At 35.7% G+C, this 18981-nt stretch overlaps 1 protein-coding gene across 1 annotated transcript in view; it reads left to right on the plus strand.

The window, feature by feature from the left end:
- CAND1 (cullin associated and neddylation dissociated 1) overlaps positions 1–17438 on the plus strand; it is a 38198-nt gene extending 20760 nt beyond the window's left edge. The window contains exons 7-15 of the mRNA XM_090273574.1: positions 1906–2051; positions 7013–7305; positions 9007–9148; positions 9483–10976; positions 11744–11839; positions 14019–14188; positions 14269–14433; positions 15986–16093; positions 16869–17438. Of these exons, the coding sequence (XP_090129700.1) occupies positions 1906–2051; positions 7013–7305; positions 9007–9148; positions 9483–10976; positions 11744–11839; positions 14019–14188; positions 14269–14433; positions 15986–16093; positions 16869–17093 (2839 nt within the window). The 3' untranslated portion in view covers positions 17094–17438. The remainder of the gene's footprint in view (positions 1–1905; positions 2052–7012; positions 7306–9006; positions 9149–9482; positions 10977–11743; positions 11840–14018; positions 14189–14268; positions 14434–15985; positions 16094–16868) is intronic.
- The last annotated feature ends 1543 nt before the right edge of the window (positions 17439–18981 follow it).

Consider the following 18981-nt stretch of genomic DNA (forward strand, 5'->3'; position numbering starts at 1 on the left):
AATCTCCCCCTTATCCGTGGTTTCTCTTTCTGAGGTTTCAGTTGCCCACTGTCAATTGCTCCAAGAATATTATACCCACTCCATCACCACACTTGTCCATGTCCATGAGTCCTTTTACCTTTTTTCTCAATCCCTCCACCCCCTAACCGCCCCCCTACCCTTAGTTGTCATCCAGCTCTCTTATCTATGAATGTGTGTCTTGTTTTTCTTGTTAGTTCAGTTTGTTCATTAGATTCCACATGAGTGAAATCTATGGTATCTGTCTTTCTCTGACTGGCTTATTTCACTTAGCATAATGTTCTCCAGGTCCATCCATATGGTTGCAAAGGGTAAGTTGCACCATTTTGAGTAGCCTAATGAAATCTCGAACTAGCCTATGGGAACATGAATCATCCCTTTGTCCAGTGTATCCATGCTATATATGCTACCAGACCTTTAGTTAATAGCCGTCTCTGTTATCAAGTCCACTGTTGCACGTTGCAGTATTGCAGTGCTTATCTTTTACTGATATAGTCATATGCTACTTAACGACGGGGATAGATTCTGATATATTTCTTATTAGATGATTTCTCCCTTGTGCAAATATAGAGTGCATTTATACAAACCTAGATGGTATTACCTATTACAAAACTAGGCCGTATGTTACATAGCCTGTTTTGTAGGGAAGAGAAATAATTTTTTCTCTGCCCTTCTGGGTTCTTACTTTAGACCACTTGCAATTAAACAGATTAACAAGAAAGAAACACAAGTTTAGTAACATTTATACCTGGTGTCTACATGGGAGATACCCACAAAAACTAACTTGTCCAAATGACTGAAGCCACCCTTTAAATATCATCTTTAGTTGAAGAGAAAAGATAATGTTAGGATTGGGGGGAGTCAGTTATGGGAATTTATGAGGAAAAGCACCATAAACAAGGGTAAAGTTGTTATATAGATTTGAGTCCTGGCCTTCTTCATTGATATAAATTTTTAGAGATAAGGTTATCTCCCTCCTCTCCCTAATACAGCCAAGGAGAAACAATTACAAATAGAGATTTGCCTTGTAAATATAAATGTCTTTTACACAGGGTAACTTATATTTGGTCTTTAGAGCTTCTCTCATGTCTGCTGTTATAATATATTAACCAGTCTAATATAAGCCTTATGCCAGAGAGACATATTTTGGGGTGACAAATTCTGTTCCCCTGCAAGCTCCTAGGCTACAAACCTATTCAGCATGTTACTATACGGAATACTGTAAGCAATTGTAACACAATGGTAAGTCTTTGTGTAGTGCATTGTGTTAAGACTTTACATCACTAGGCAGGAGGAATGTTTCAGTTTCATTATTATCTTTGGGACCATTATCATACAAGAGATTCATTATTGACCAAAAAGTTGTCATGCAGCATGTGACTGTAATGGCCCCCAAATGTAAGAGTACTGATGTAGGCAATTTTGATACATGAAAGAGAAGCCATAAAATGTGTGTACGTACATATGTATATATGTATGTATGTATGTATAGGCAAAAACTATATATATAGGGTTTGGTACGGTCTGCAGTATAAACCAGGGAGATCTTGGAACATATATCTGATGGATAAGGGGGGGACTATTACATATAAATTCCTCTCTGTACTACCCCACATTAACCTTTAACATTACCATTTATTATAAAAATTATTCTGACTTCAGAGATGTTAAAATGTGAAGGTTAAAAATTATCTTAAAATGTATTTAAATACGTACTTTGATGGGAGAGAAAGATGTAGGGAAATTGGTGTTGAAAAGGCTGGGAACCACTTTCCTATTCTGTTTTAAAGGGGAGGAAAAAAATCTGGTAACAAAGAGAAATGTGGCAGGTGCTGGATCAAGGATAAAATACAGTTATTCAAGAAAGCTTTTGTTTTCTTTCTTCAGATGTCCTAAGGAGGTATATCCTCATGTTTCTACTATTATAAATATTTGTCTAAAATATCTTACCTATGACCCAAATTATAATTATGATGATGAAGATGAAGATGAAAATGCCATGGATGCTGATGGTGGTGATGATGATGACCAAGGTATTTCAAATTAAATAGAAGAAATTAGTTAAATTTTCATGAAAGGCCCAGTTTACATATGGAGTTAATTCTTAATCCAAATTGCATTGATGATTTATTTATTACTTATAATAGTGAAAATGGAAATGACCTCAATATTCAACAATAGTAAATAGATTAAATAAATTATGGGGCATCCATGTATTGAACTGCCGTGCCCCATTTTCAAAATCATATTCTAGAAAAATATTTATTAAAGCAGTTAATAAGTTGAGTGAAAAAGTGGGTAACAGAAATTACTGTGTCCCAGTTTTCTTTTGTTGAAAAACATAATTCAACCCAGTAAAGTTGAAGATCTAATTGGCTTTAATTAAAAGATTCGTGAATCAGGCAGTATCCCATCTAACAACTAGAAGGGCTCTCTGAGAGTGGTAAAAAATGGAAGGATTTTTTTATTGGAAGAAGAGTGGGGCAAGGGAGTTATTAGAAAAAGAAAATGAAGGGTTATTTGGGGGCTTGGGCATCTTTTCTTAGGGAAAGGGTTTTATTTATGTGGATTGCCTCTTTCTGTGGAGGATGGAGAGAGCCTATGTGACTCCTTGGACTTTTCTGGTACACTTATGTTCTTGTTGATCTCACCTAGTCTTCTAGCTTTAATGTCCTGTGCTGAAACTCCAAATTCATCTTATTCTAGATCTTTTCGGTGAATTCCAGGTTTATATATACAGCTATTTAATTGATTTACCGCTTAGATGTCTAAAATATCTTCTCTTCACTGTTCTTCTATATCCTGCCTAACCTGTTACTTCAGCCTTTCATCTAAGAATGGCACTTCCATTCTTTCTTAGTTTTTGAGTCAAAATGTTTGGTGTTAACACTGATTACTTTTTCTCACTTTTCTCACCCTCACCCCTTGCCACAATCTCAGGGCTTTTCCTTTGCTTTATTATACTCTTTCTTTTTTTCCTTTTTTTTTTTACTATATGTTATTGATTATGCTATTATAATTGTCCCAGTCTTTCCCCCTTTGCCCCTCTCTGCCTGGTACCCCCCTTCCCTCCAGCAGTCCCCCATTAGTTCATGTCCATGGGTCCTGCATGTAAGTTCTTTGGCTTCTCCATTTCCTATACTATTCTTAGCATCCCCCTGTCTATTTTGTACCTACCACCCTTTCCCCTATACTCCCCCTTCCCACTCCCTGCTGATAACTCTCCAAATGATCTCCATATCTATGATTCTGTTCCTGTTCTAGTTGTTCGCTTAGTTTTTGTTTTTGTTTTTTAGATGCAGTTGTTGATAGTTGTGAGTTTGTTGTCATTTTAATGTTCATAGTTTTGATCTTTTTCTTAAAAAGTCCCGTTAACATTTCATAATACGGGCTTGGTAATGATGAATTCCTTTAGCTTCATCTTGTCTGGGAAGCACTTTATCTGCCCTTCCATTCTAAATTATAGCTTTGCTGGATAGAGTCATCTTGGTTGTAGGCCCTTGCTTTTTATCACTTTGAATACTTCTTTCCAGTCCCTTCTAGCCTGAAAAATTTCTTTTGAGAAATCAGCTGATAGTGTTATGGGGATTCTTTTGTAGATAGCTCTGCTTTTCTCTTGATGCTTTTAAGATTTTCTCTTTATCTTTAGCCTTTGGCATTTTAATTTTAATTTCCTAAAATAGAAAAGTTCTCTTTCATTAGTTTTTCAAGTTACATTTTCAATTTCTTGCTCTTCCTCTTATCCTTCTAGCAGCCCTATGATTTGGATGTTGGTACTTTTGGAGATGTCCCAGAGTCTTCTTATTCTCTCCTTGGTTTTTATAAGTTCTTCTTTCATTCTGTTCTGGTCGAATGTTTATTTCTTCCTTATGTTCCAAATCATTAATTGAACCCTGGCTTCCTTCCCTTCACTGTTGGTTCCCTGTGGGTTTTTTTTTTATTTCACTTAGCGTAGCCTTCATTTCTTCTGTTAATGTGTTTGTCGTACTCAGTGAGTTCTCTGAGCATCCATATCACCAGTGTTTCGACCTCTGCATCTCATAGGTTGACTAACTCCATTTTATTTAGTTCTTTTTCTGGGTTTTTGTCCTTTTCTTTCATTTGGACCATATTTCTTTGTTTCTTCAATTTGGCAGCCTCCCTGTGTTTGTTTCTGTGTATTAAGTAGAGCTGCTTTGACTCCCCATAAAAGGCACCTATAAATTGTGTGGGGCAGAGCCTTAGGTAATTGCCAGAGTGGGGCAACCCACTTCACTGCTTTGTGGCTCTGTATGTAAGGGAGAGGTCAGAGAGCGGGCAATGCCTCTGCCTGGCTGCTGGAGGCTTGTTTGACGCTTGCCCATTTCTAGTCACTTCACCCTCTTCCTGTACATGCCTGGCCCCCTTCTGGCTGTTGCCCTCGTGGTGGTTCCCAGAGTGGGTAGGTTTGCATACGTTCTAGGACTGTGCGGTCCCTTTGAACAGATTGTCCTGAAAGACTGGCAATTTCTTTTGCCACTTCAACCCCCACTGGTTTTTACAGCAAGAAGTTATAAGGCTTTATTTTCCCAGCACAGGAATACTGAGCTGCACAGTCTGGCCTGGAACTGTGATTGCTCACTGCCAAGTTACTGCTTCTGATTTTTATCCACCACACGTGATTGTGGGACTGCCCGTTGTGCCGGCAGCCACACCACACCGCATTCTCTCCGCCCACCCCAGCTCCCTGTCTCCGCCCCCCACCCCGCTGGATGAATATGGCTTCTTTTAAGTCCTTGGTTGTTGGACTTCCATACAGTTCAATTTTCTGGCAGTTCTGGGTGTATTTTTGTTTTGAGGTTAGTTGTTATTCTTGTGGTTGTGTAAGGAGGCAAAGTGTGTCTGCCTACGCCTCCATCTTGACCAGAAGCCCCTTACTTTATACTCTTCATCTCTCTCTTCAGCATTTTTATTTTCTTTATTACACTTAATCACTTTCTGACATTTAGTAATTACTTTCCACCTAACAGGATATAAGCTTCATGAAGGCAGAAATTTTTAGTCTCTTATTAACTGCTATAACCTAGTGCCTAGGATAGTGCTTGAAACACAGTCGAGTCGGCAGCTGTCCGTCTCGAGAGACGATGGTGTAGCTTCCCAAGAGTCTATCTGCACCGCCGAGAATGGCTGTGCAGTCCGACTCGGGAGTGACATGGTATCTGTCTCCTCCCGTGTTGAATCGACATCTTGCGATGACACTGGAGTGTCCTCTCCAGTGAAGCTGAAGCTACAGAGCCTGGGCAGGGTGATATGGAGGGTCTGCTGTTGCCCATGCAGCAGACCCCCCCTCTCTTCGCAGCTGAAGGGTCCAAGGGAAAGACGGAGTTGATACAGCTTGGCTTCAGGTGCGCCGCAGGAGTTGCCGGTGTTGACTACAACGTCAAACCGCCTTAGGGACTCCGGCTCCGGATTTTCTGTCGGGGTTTACTCCCTTAGCCCTTCCCCTGAAGAGGTATGCCGCAAGGCAGCGGAGGTTTTTTGGAGTCAGAGTTTTCCTTCTCTGTTGAAACACAGTAGGCACTCATTAAATGTGCTTTATTAATGAAGGGAAATCTTACTTCCTAATATGAATATTCTTTGAAAAAAGCTGTAGCAATGTATGTTCCAGGTTTTGATTGTTGGCTTTTAGTGTACTTAGGAAAAATCAACTTCATCTGCTTTATCCATTACATATTATAATGTCAATGGTTAGGATGTTTGAATTATTATAACCTTTTTAAAATAAAGTATGTTTCTGCAAAGTTAATTCCGTAGTTGAGTTGCCATGAGAAAAACTTCACTTATTTTTGCTTTTAAATAGTCTATTTTGATAGTACCTTGTAATTTTTATTCAAATAGGTATTGGTAAATCAAATGTCTGGGGTTTAGCAGTATTTGGCTGGGTTTTCTTATAATGTTGCTAAGAGGAAATTAAGTAAACGAGATTGGACGGTTTATTATATATCCTAGGATTTTCCTGAGTCAGAGCTGGCTACATTTACCTTTCACTAGCTAATTGGGTTATAGACCAGTGAAGAGATGATATCTTTTTCCCCACTGAGGAATCATTTCAGGGCTTTAGTCTTTTCTGAGAGTAACAGAATTGTTGTTCAAATAATTTTGGACTTCCCTGAGAAATGCTAATATATTTTTCATCCTCCGGACTTCATGTTACCCAGCTGATTCATCTTGATGGTCTTAGAAGGAAATAATTTTCAGAGGTTTCACACACACGAAAGTTATCAATTATACATAAATGAGATGGAATTTTTAATGTTTATGGTGGAATATTGTTTTAAAGCTTAATGCAAGGTTGGGAAAGATGCTACTGTTGTTATAATTGAGACAGTGTAGTTTCTTTAAACACATTAAGATAGTACCTTGAAAATTGTGAATACGCATATTTGCTCCTAACAGCCCCCTCCTTTCCATTTACAGATTTAATGAAAAGTCTTGTAGTCACAAAGAAAAATGATGTCAGAATTCTTTTTCTCCCCAGAAAGTTATTTCTGCAGAATATCTGGGATTGATAGACATTCTTCTTATCACATCATCTGTAGCCACAAATCTGTTCCATGGGTTATCTTATAAACACCTCCCCCCCTGCAATTGTTTGTTTGATTTTTTTGGTAGTGCCAAGTGATTTCTTTGAAATGAACTTTTATTCATATTTTTAAAAGACTGGGTCATTTATGATTTTGCAAATATTTATGTTCTAAGGAAGTTTACTGTGTTAATGATTTTAAGGAGTTAATAAGCAGCTCATTACTCACTATAAATGAGAATGTTTAACAATTCAAAAAATTAATCATTTTTCTTTAGAGGTCAATTTGTGTGTACATATTAAGGTTAACTTCATTGGTTCTGGTTCTTTATAAACTTAAGCATTGCTCTATATGTTAGTGAACAGTTAGAAAACTATCTTACTAATAATTCACTTTATTAAACAATAAGGTCTTTCTATGATGAATAGCCTAACATTAAAACTTCTTTTTAGGGAGTGATGATGAATACAGTGATGATGATGACATGAGCTGGAAAGTGAGGCGTGCGGCCGCTAAGTGCTTGGATGCTGTAGTTAGCACAAGGCATGAAATGCTGCCAGAATTTTACAAGACCGTCTCTCCTGCACTGATATCCAGATTTAAAGAGCGTGAGGAGAATGTAAAGGCAGATGTTTTTCATGCATACCTTTCCCTTTTGAAGCAAACTCGTCCTGTGCAAAGTTGGCTGTGTGACCCTGATGCCATGGAACAGGGAGAAACGCCTTTAACAATGCTTCAGAGTCAGGTTGGTTTAAAAATATGGTTTTGAAACTCATGCTAGTAAATGTGGTCTTTTAAAATTGTATTTTTAATGTGGAAATGTGAGTTCCAAAACACCTTTAGAGAAACAGTTCTGGGATATGTTTGTATAGTAGTATATGTATGTTCATATTACCTTTACCTGTAACTAGTTTATTTTGATTATCAACAATATTAAAATAATTTTATGATTCAATAATTTTTATCTTTGCTATCAATGGAGGAGTCTTAGAACTGTGGAGTGAGACTACTTGCATTTGTAGCTAGCTTCAGTTCTAACTTAGCTGTGTGATCTTGAAGAGATTGTTCATTTTATTAAACCTTTTTTCATTTATAATACGTTTTACTAAGAATTGTCTGCCCAAGGTAATAGAAGAGATGATTTATGTAAACATTAAATGTAGTGCCTTCTTCATAGTAAGTACTTATAAATGGCAGCTCTTATTGTTAATAAAATACATATTTTTACTTTAGGACATCTTTTCTAAGATTCTAAATATTATATAGCTCCCATTTGGTACATGCTTGGCATTTTCCTATCATATATGTAATCTCTATGGCATTCCATTGGGTGCATATTTGTCCTTTTTTAAATCCTCACCTGAAAACATGCTCATTGATTTGAGAGAGAGAGAGAAACGTCATTTGGTCAGTTGCCTCTTGTACACTCCCTGACTCGTGCCCAAACCTGCAACCTAGGCATGTTCTCTGACAGGGAGTTGAACCTGCAACTTTTTGGTTTATGGGATGATGCTCCAGCCAACAAAATCACACTGGCTAGGGCTTCTATTTATTTTTTTAATCCCATTTGTCCATCTTTATAGATTACAAAATGTTTGAGCCAGATTAAAGAACTAAACCAGGGGAGGGATGTACATACCATATCTATCTTGTTTTCAAGTAGGACAAATTTTTAAAAAAATTGTGGTGAACTTAAAGGTGAACATTTATGATTAATTATAGAAAGAAGGGGAAGTATATCGGTGATATAAGCAATTGAAAAATTGCAGAAGTTAGGTAAGGTCACAGGCAATTCTATGATGCGGTGATGAATTACGTGTTTTTTTCTGTCTGTAGTTCTCAGTTCATTGATCTATATGATAAGTGGCTCTATCTTGGCATTCATAAGATTTATTAGTAAATATCCTATTTAGGTTAATAGAAAGTATAGAAGCATATATTTTTGAGTCATACCCCTGTAGCTACATTTGAAGTGAGATTGATTTCATTATAATGGCAAACTAAAAGCAAACGAAAACTCATTTAATGGTTTCTTTCCCATAATTTGTCTTTTCTTTTTTAATGCTTATCTCTGCTATTTATGTTTAAAAAATTTATACTTTATGCTCTGAAATTTTTGCTTGAAAACTTAATTATTTGGTTATAATTCTATTTAATCTTGTGCATTTTATAATTAAAATTAATCAAGGAAGACTTGTTGCTTTGGAGAAGGCTAATGATAGTTTTTCTCTATTATTTATCAAGTATTAAGCAAATAACAGTTATAAGAGAATGGAATTAATGCAGTGATGTTTGTATCTAACAATCTTGTTAGCAGATAGAGGAATTAGAAATTTAACCGAAAAAGATAAATTCTTCACTTTCTTTTCATCCCCGGTCATTTTTGTTCAGAGTACTGAAGAAATATCAATAGCTGAAACAACTAATGAGTGTGTGATAATTACAGGTTCCCAACATTGTTAAAGCTCTGCACAAACAGATGAAAGAAAAAAGTGTGAAGACCCGACAGTGTTGTTTTAACATGTTAACTGAACTGGTAAATGTTTTACCTGGGGCCCTAACGCAGCACATTCCTGTTCTTGTACCAGGTATGAAAGAAATAGAAAATCACTTTTCGAACTGAATAGAGACTTTATTAAGACTAGATAAGCTTAAATGTTTCCTTCAAAAGGATAATTTGTGACAACTTAATTTGTACATAGAACTAACTTTGTTGTAGAACAAACCTAAAGTTAGAAATTTAAAAGTAAAAAGTTAACTCTTACCCGAACATTTTGGGCTCTAATATAGATTGTAGAATTTCTACTACTGTAGTGATAATGTGATGAAATGGAAACTAGTAATATTTTAGGGATTCATTTTTAATTTTTTCTTTCATAAAATATGCATAAAAATTACTGGATTTTTTTATTGACTTTTTAGGAATCATTTTCTCATTGAATGATAAATCAAGCTCATCAAATTTGAAGATCGATGCTTTGTCCTGTCTGTATGTGATCCTCTGTAACCACTCTCCTCAAGTCTTCCATCCTCATGTTCAGGCTTTGGTCCCTCCAGTGGTGGCTTGTGTTGGAGACCCGTTTTACAAGATTACATCTGAAGCACTTCTTGTTACTCAGCAGCTTGTCAAAGTAATCCGTCCCTTAGATCAACCTTCCTCGTTTGATGCAATTCCTTACATCAAAGATCTATTTACCTGTACCATTAAGAGGTTAAAAGCAGCTGATATTGATCAGGAAGTCAAGGAAAGGGCTATTTCCTGTATGGGACAAATTATTTGCAACCTTGGAGACAATTTGGGTTCTGACTTGCCTAATACACTTCAGATTTTCTTGGAGAGACTAAAGAATGAAATTACGCGGTTAACTACAGTGAAGGCATTGACACTGATTGCTGGGTCACCTTTGAAGATAGATTTGAGGCCTGTCCTGGGAGAAGGGGTTCCTATCCTTGCTTCATTTCTCAGGAAAAACCAGAGAGCTTTGAAACTGGGTACTCTTTCTGCCCTAGATATTCTAATTAAAAACTATAGTGACAGCTTGACAGCTGCCATGATAGATGCAGTTCTAGATGAGCTCCCACCTCTTATCAGTGAAAGTGATATGCACGTTTCACAGATGGCTATCAGCTTTCTTACCACACTGGCAAAAGTGTATCCCTCCTCCCTTTCAAAGATAAGTGGATCCATTCTCAATGAACTTATTGGACTTGTGAGATCACCGTTATTGCAGGGGGGTGCTCTCAGCGCCATGCTAGACTTTTTCCAGGCTCTGGTTGTCACTGGAACAAATAATTTAGGATACATGGATTTGTTGCGCATGCTGACTGGTCCAGTTTATTCTCAGAGCACAGCTCTTACTCACAAGCAGTCTTATTACTCCATTGCCAAATGTGTAGCTGCCCTTACTCGAGCATGTCCTAAAGAAGGACCTGCTGTAGTAGGTCAGTTTATTCAAGATGTCAAGAACTCAAGATCTACAGATTCTATTCGTCTTTTAGCTCTGCTTTCTCTTGGAGAAGTTGGGCATCATATTGACTTAAGTGGGCAACTGGAACTAAAATCTGTAATATTAGAAGCCTTCTCATCTCCTAGTGAAGAAGTCAAATCAGCTGCATCTTATGCATTAGGCAGTATTAGTGTGGGCAACCTCCCTGAATATCTGCCATTTGTCTTACAAGAAATAACCAGTCAACCCAAAAGGCAGTATCTTCTGCTTCATTCCTTGAAGGAAATTATTAGCTCCGCATCAGTGGTGGGTCTTAAACCATATGTTGAAAACATCTGGGCTTTATTGCTAAAGCACTGTGAGTGTGCAGAAGAAGGAACCAGAAATGTTGTTGCTGAATGTCTAGGCAAACTCACTCTAATTGATCCAGAAACTCTCCTTCCACGGCTTAAGGGGTACTTGATATCAGGTAAGGACCTAGGTTTTCTTATTTAAACAATTTTTAATTATTACCAGTTCGTTGCATTAAAAGATGCCTAATGTAGGAGTTAAAACATTTCTGTATCTTGTTACATATAGGACTTGTTTGCCTTATGTTATAATATGGAGCTATATTCGAATGATATTTTGTTTAAAAGAATAAAGAGAGTTAATTAGATAATGATTAAATAAATCTGTTCTAGTGTTCATTATGTTCTAATGTTACTCTTTTGTCTTAAAAAATGGTAAAGACAGATGTCTCTTGAATTAATATATCTTGAAGAGCTTGCTAGTAATAATTATAATACTAAAATTGGTGCACTTAACTTTAGTTCCGATGAAAGATTCTAGAAGAGTTTTCAGATTAACCGGTGTGAATCTGAAGGTAATAATAGCAATTTATTCTTAAAATTTGCTTTCTTTTTTAATAAAAAAACCTAGAAGACATTATGTTATTAATGGATATTAATAATTTCCTGCTGTGAGGGCTAGATCCTCCACTGCTACTCTCTCAGGCATCCTCATTCCCAGAAGAAATTGTTTCTTTTGAAATGTAATGAGATTATGTTTCATGAGTAAACTTTGCTCCTGCTCTGTTAGTATTCTGATAGCAATACCCCTCATAGCCAAAGAGAATTTTAAAAAATTGAAGATACTAGTGTTATTTGAAGTGATTTGAAAAATGTTAAAAGATGTCCATAGATTTTAGTGGATTTACATACCAGTAGACTTAAATTTAAATTTATTTTTAATTAGGCTCATCATATGCCCGAAGCTCAGTGGTTACAGCTGTGAAGTTTACTATTTCTGATCATCCACAACCTATTGATCCACTATTAAAGAACTGCATAGGTAAGTGGAAACAAAGATGAACTTACTAATTATTTAGTAGTTGATTGTCAAAAAACGAATTATTTCAGTAACTAAAAATATCACCAAGGAACTAAAATAGTTTTAACAGTTTGGTAATTGTTTCATTAGAAAGTTAATGTATGATCTTATATACTTACATTCTGTCATCCCTTGGTTTGATATTGTTACCAGATAATTTTGCAAATAACTGAAATTAGTAAATACACTAGGATGTCTTTAGAGTCAACTACACATTCAATAATCATATTTTGTGTGTGGCCTAAAATAGCGAATGGATGAAGGGAAAAAATATTTGATATAGCTAAATAGTCATGAAATTTTCTCTTTAGATAAATGAATCTTAACTTGAGCTGGTACGGCCCCAATTTTCTGTTATTTTCGTAACCCTTCAGTTCCCGAGGGGATCTGTTGAGACTTCCATATATAAGGAGCGAACAACCTGGAATAAAAAGGATGGTTACCAAAAAGACTTAAGAGGAGATACCCCAGAAAGACTAGGGCTCTTTTTCTGTGAGGACAGGAATTAGCTTTTATGATTATTTTTTCCTTGATGTCATAACTTCTCTGTTTTGTTTTCATCATCAGTTTTCCTAGAGTTGGGAGTAGTAGCTAAAAGCCCTCAGAATATGGTTTAGTTCAGTATTATTTATGTGTACATGAATATCTTACAACCAGCTAGGTAGCTTTGGTTTTGTTTTGTTTATTTTTTAAGGTTTTATTTATTTATTTTTAGAGAGAGGGGAAGGGAGGGAGACAGAGAAGGGGAGAGAAGCATCAGTGTGTTGCAGGCCCCCAAATGGGGACCCGGCCCACAACCCAGGCATGTGCCCTGAACTGGGAATCAAACCAATGACCCTTTGGTTCTCAGGCCTGCGCTCAGTCCACTGAGCCACACCAGCTAGTTCTTAGGTAGCTTTTTAAAAACTGAAATTCCTAGACAAAGGAGTTGGGGACCCCTGATCCTAGTCCATGTCACCATTTGTCCATAATAATAGCAGTATTTTAGATGCTTTACTGAAAACATCTTTATTCTAATTAGTATTCTAACTTACCATCTTAGTACCTCTAAACAAACCAGTGGGGTGAAGAGGTTTAGTCTGGTACATTTAAATTCTTTTTGAACTCAATCTGTCTCCTAAGCTTTTTGTATAATCAGAATTTTCCTTCGTGGTCAGTACTGAGCTTACCAATTTTGGTGTCTGAAGTATTTTCTTTCTTTTTTTTTTTTTTTTCTTTTTTTTTTTTAATTGCTGCTGTGATACCTTTAAGTCTTCTGGCACCTCTTTTTCCCTGTGTATTCTAAAAGATTGCTGCTGATGGTAGGGTTGAGATTACATAATATTAATGATATCTCCATGTGACTACCATGTATGCACCAGGCACCATTCAACAATGTACATGGTATTTATTCTGCTCAGTAGCCCTAAAAGGTTTATAATTCTTACTTATAAACTGGGAAACTGAAACATTTGCCTAAAGTAACTTGCCAAAAGTCACAATTGACAAATGAAGCGATTTGGGTCATCATCTATATAACTCCAGAGGTCTTTGCACTATAATTTCTTCTCCACAGTGGTTAGAAAACCAGACTTAAATCTGTTTCAAAGTACATAGGTGCTTTCTTTAGCTTTTGGTCCTGTGTTAGGTTTCCTTCCTTCTTAACCCTCTTTACCAATTTGTTAAAGATACAAATAAATAATAGGACTTTTGAGGCACTTTTCTCTTTGTCATCTGATCAATTGTGTACTTGTTAACAGTTTTCCATCTTTATCAAGCAGTGGATCTGTCCTCAGCTTGTTTACCTTATTTTGAACTACGACAGCCATTCAAATTATTAGTTTCTGTGCCTGCTGGTTTCATCACTTCTCTTTGCAACTGATCTTTTTATAAGATATCTATAAAAGTAATTAGGGTACTTTTTGGACTCTCACTATGTATCCTCTGTATTATAGGTGCTTGAAAGTTGGTTATCAATTAACATGATAGTTGACCTACTGCCAACAGAAACTGTATACTTCCTTAATATTTTATCATGTTATTTGACCCACTTTGAAGAAATAGCAATAATACCAACAACAATAAACTGTCAGTTTAGAAAAAATTTAATGTCTGTGTTATTTTAAGCTAATTGTATGTTGCTTCTCTTAAAATTTTTCAGGTGATTTCCTAAAGACATTGGAAGACCCAGATTTGAATGTAAGAAGAGTAGCCTTGGTCACATTCAATTCAGCAGCACATAATAAGCCATCTTTAATAAGGGATCTTCTAGATACTGTTCTTCCACATCTTTACAATGAAACAAAAGTTAGAAAGGAGCTCATAAGAGAGGTAAGCTACTTAGATTATAATTTTTCTAAGACTATCTTTTACTTTTAAATATATGCACACATTCTTTTGTTTTTCAACAGGTAGAAATGGGTCCATTTAAACATACAGTTGATGACGGCCTGGATATCAGAAAGGCAGCTTTTGAGTGTATGTACACACTTCTAGACAGTTGTCTTGATAGACTAGATATCTTTGAATTTCTAAACCATGTTGAAGATGGTTTGAAGGACCATTATGATATTAAGGTAAGATGTTTGTGCTTGTTTATAGAATGTTGTAGAAAACTTTAGCTACAGTGACTTTTACCCCTCTTAATTTACTTTTATCTATTAAATGAGAGAAATTGGTTTGCAAGTCATGAACCAGCAGACTATAATATGCGAAGGTAATAGTGGTGCAATTGTAACATCAGTTGACATCTACAGAAAAAATCCAGAAACCATTTCCTTGGAGGAGGAAGTCAAGTCTAAGTGGATGGAAAATTAAGAACTTTGTGCCAGCTTGCTTAGTGTGTAGTCCCTACATGCTTTTCCACCAAAGAGCCCAGACTGGTTTTGCTGTTCAAAGTATAATCTCTGATCTGTTTGGCCTTTTCTCAAAAGTGTATTGCAGTTACTACACATGGAGGGATTTGTTAGTTTCCCATCACTGCGTTCTGCATAACAACCATATTATTTCCCTAAATGAGGGATTTTTGTTTTCCAATCTAATATACTGGGTTTAAAGGATAACATGGAAGAACTATTTTCAGATACCTGAAGTAATCTGTGTAGAAGCAGCTAGAGGAGAAACCATACCACTTTCTAGGTTTAGAGCATGAACTTTGTTCATAACTGCTCTTTGTTTTCCTATTTGTGCATGTTCATTTTAAATGTGAATTATTAAAGGGTGAATTGAAAATAATAAATAGTCTCTTTTTCTTTTCTATTCATGGCTTTTAGTCAAGCAGGCAAAAGTGGTAGTTGAGCAGTTAGTTAGTTATTCAGCCAGATTCAGAATTTCAACTTGTTTCCATATCTGGTAGTAACTTGACCCCTCCCAGAATACATTAAAAAGAGCCCCCAAGGAAGTGATAGCATCTCCTGTTTAATTCTACATTTCATAGTCCAAGAGAAAAAAAGATTATGAGTTACCAGGCTTTATATAGATTCATCTGAGTAACCAGTTTTTTCTTTCTAAAGGAAAATTTGCTAAGATTGTAGAAACTTAAAAAGCTTTTCTCCTGGTTCAGTTATTTTCTTATTTAATGGTTTTCCGTTTTGGTGTACATGAGCTTTTTATTTTTTGTTTTAAAGTTATAGAGAGGGGGAGTGAGGGAGATAGGGAGAAAAACATTGATTGGTTACGTCATATGCACCCTGACCAGGGACTGAACCCACACTCCGGGCTTGTGCCCTGACTGGGAATCAAACCAGTGGCCTTTTGCTTTGTGGAAAACGATGCCCCACCAACTAAGCTACACCAGCCAGGGTGCACTTGAGCTTTTTAAAAAATTCTATATCTATGGCCCTGTGTTAACAGTTAAGTAAAAGTCTCTGGGAACAGGGTAAAGTTCCCCAGTTCTAATGTGTGGCCAAGATTGAAAACCATTAGTACCACATTATAGGTGAGGTCTCTATAGTACTTGTAACTAAAATTCCTCAGATTAGGTTTGTGATAATTCTTTGAAGCAGATTACCTTAAAATGAAACTTTATAGTGCATGCTAGTAGTTTTCCTTTTAAAAGCTTTGTTAGAATTTGGAATTGTCTTTAGAAAATAATGCAATGTCTATATTGTCTTTTTTTACTCGTAATAGATGCTCACATTTTTAATGCTGGTGAGACTTTCCACGCTTTGTCCAAGTGCAGTACTGCAGAGGTTGGACCGGCTTGTTGAGCCATTACGTGCCACATGTACAACTAAGGTAACTATTGATAGACATCAAGTTAGGCCACACTTGGTGTATTCAGGATTCCTAGTTGATTTTTATATTGTAGTTTTCCTAATTTGACCATATGTAGCAGTAAGTTTTAAAAGTTAACCTGTTGAATGTGGATTTTTTCAAAAAATTTAGCACTATTTAATGCTGTTCTTTAGTTTTTATATGATAACAATATGATATATATTTTGAAGTACTGATATAGGATAAAGTGAGACTGGTCCACAAAAAAGAAAATATGTAATTTAGGAGGGGCGGGTAGTAATCAGAAGACTCTATATCAAAGTGATGACATTTAAAATGGACCATTAAAACATCAGAAATGCTTTTAGATTCAGAAGTGAAATGAACGGCTTTTCATATAAAGATAATTATATGAATTAAGGCACAGAGATATCAGCGTATGATGTGTTTGAAGAATAATGTCTATACAGAGTGTCTAGAGGAGTAGTTTCTTGGTGAAAGCCGAAGTAGGGCTTGCTGAGCAGGTAAAGCTCATGTTCTCACTCTTTCAACCATGATGGCTCTGGGTTTTCTGTTTTCCTAATGGGCTTTGTATAAGATATTCCCTTAAAAGAAAAGGAGGCAAAATGCTGCTAAAAGAACCTTAAAAACAACTATGCTTAGAATATAATGTGACTTTGGGACCTATGAAAGAGCAGCTTTGCTTTATTTATCAGAAATTTCTAGGTGCTTAAATTTTGTTCATATAAGAGCTTGTCTTTTATAGCATATAATACAAATTTACTCAATGTTACAGGTAAAGGCAAACTCAGTAAAGCAGGAGTTTGAAAAGCAAGATGAACTAAAGCGATCTGCCATGAGAGCAGTAGCAGCACTACTAACCATTCCAGAAGCAGAGAAGAGTCCATTGATGAGTGAATTCCAGTCACAGATCAGTTCTAACCCTGAGCTGGCAGCCATCTTTGAAAGTATCCAAAAAGATTCATCATCCACTAACTTGGAATCAATGGACACTAGTTAGATGTTTGTTCAACATGGGGACCATGACATTGACCATATGATGCACTGAATCGACAGGTTACTCATAAGACGTGGAAAGAGAAGTGTCTAAAAGCTTCAAAATGTTCCACTTTTTTTTCCTTCATGGAGACAGTTTGGCTTTCCTCCATTTTTGTTTTTGTAACATTTATTTCAGAAATATGTATTTCCATAATTCAGAGGTTGTAAAACCACTAATGTTTTAGTGGTTAGGACAGCATTTAAAATGGAAACTAAAAGTTAGGATTTATGGATTATGGAGATAGGGTCCAGGATCATTTGCCCTGTAATGTTTAGGATTAAAATGTTAAAATTTTGTGACCATGAATTTCTTTCTTTTATAAAATTTCTCATATTTAAAAATCAAAAATTCTGCAAGTCAAAAACCATGTTTCTTTTTTCATGTATAACTTTTTGTTTCAGCAACATAAATCGATTTTTAGCGGGCAGATAAGATTTCTTCCATTTCAGAGGGTTTGGCAATTTAAGAAGGTAATAAGGTATCTTTTTTTTTTTTTTCAATGTAGGGATCAACAGTATCCCTGTTGCACACACTAATTTTGCATGAACAAGTTTACAAATAATGTTTTGTCTGTAAAGCAGCATGTGCAGATTATTCATAATACAAAAGTTACAATAAGTATTGTATTAGTGCAATTTGCAGATATTTATTTTTGCACAGAAAACACATATTTGGAGAGAGTGAAGAGTAAATTTTTGAAACTTTGGTTTTCTTAATGCCAGTGTGAATTTGCAGATGTTTTCAGCAAATCAAGTTACAATAACAATTTGCCACTTTTTTCTATTATAAATTTTCTTACACATTTAAAATTTGAATATTTAAGTACACAGTTTTTCTCAGTTACCCATTTGTATGTGTGTGTGTGTTGCCACTTAAAAATTAAATTCTTAAGGCCAGTTTTTTTCTTTCATTCCCTTTGGATCTCTACATGCCTTTATTGAAGGATACAAATACTGTGTATGCTTTTAAAGTTTAGTTTTAGGAAAATTTTGAAACCGGCTGTCACGGGTTTGTTAGTTAATAGCATTTTCTTTTAGTTAGATTTTCCCCCTTCTTGTATGGAGCTAATTTACATATTTTTTTGGTAAACATTGACTATTTTTCCTGATTAAGGGGGTCTCTGCTAGGATAAACAAAGCTTTGCAGTACCTTACATCATAGTTAAAATTTTATTTAACATATCCTCTAGTGAACTCATTTCACACTGTAGCCTCTTCCTTCAAATTTGTGGTGCTTCTGTAACAGTAAGAACTAACTTCTGAAATAAAGACATCTCCTGATGCTGTGCAAACATAGTTTACATGTATTGAAGGAGGCAGTTGTTAAATTTAGTGACCAATTTTAAGCAATCGGATATTTGAAAACTGCACCCTTTATTTTTGAAACTGTGAATTAGAAATACTTTTTCTGCTGTATTACTTACCTGCTTTAATGTCCAAATATGCAGTGGTTTGAATTGGAAATATACTGTGGTTATTAGATTAACAGCTTAAATTTGAATATTCAGATAGTAATGCATAAAACATCATTACCGTAAGGATTTTGATTAGATCGTTGACATGGAACGTTATATGAAGTTGGTGCCATTTCAGAATGTGGCAGGTGGTAATCTAATACTATAATTTGCATAAAACTGTAGTAGAAATTTATTTTGAGATATTAGTGTATTATGTACTATACATTACCGTGGTATAGATATTGTGGATATATTTAAATATTTGGTTACATGGTTTCACAATAAATTACAATACTGCAGGCTCTAGGACCAAATAGGAGACTCACAGGCATACGTTGTGTGAGTATCTTAGTTAATTATTTTAAGTTAAGTGCAAATACTTTTCATGTATTG

Source organism: Furipterus horrens, unplaced genomic scaffold (genome assembly GCF_987537825.1).
Source record: "Furipterus horrens unplaced genomic scaffold, mFurHor1.1.pri manual_scaffold_4, whole genome shotgun sequence".
Classification (NCBI taxonomy): Eukaryota; Metazoa; Chordata; class Mammalia; order Chiroptera; family Furipteridae; genus Furipterus; species Furipterus horrens.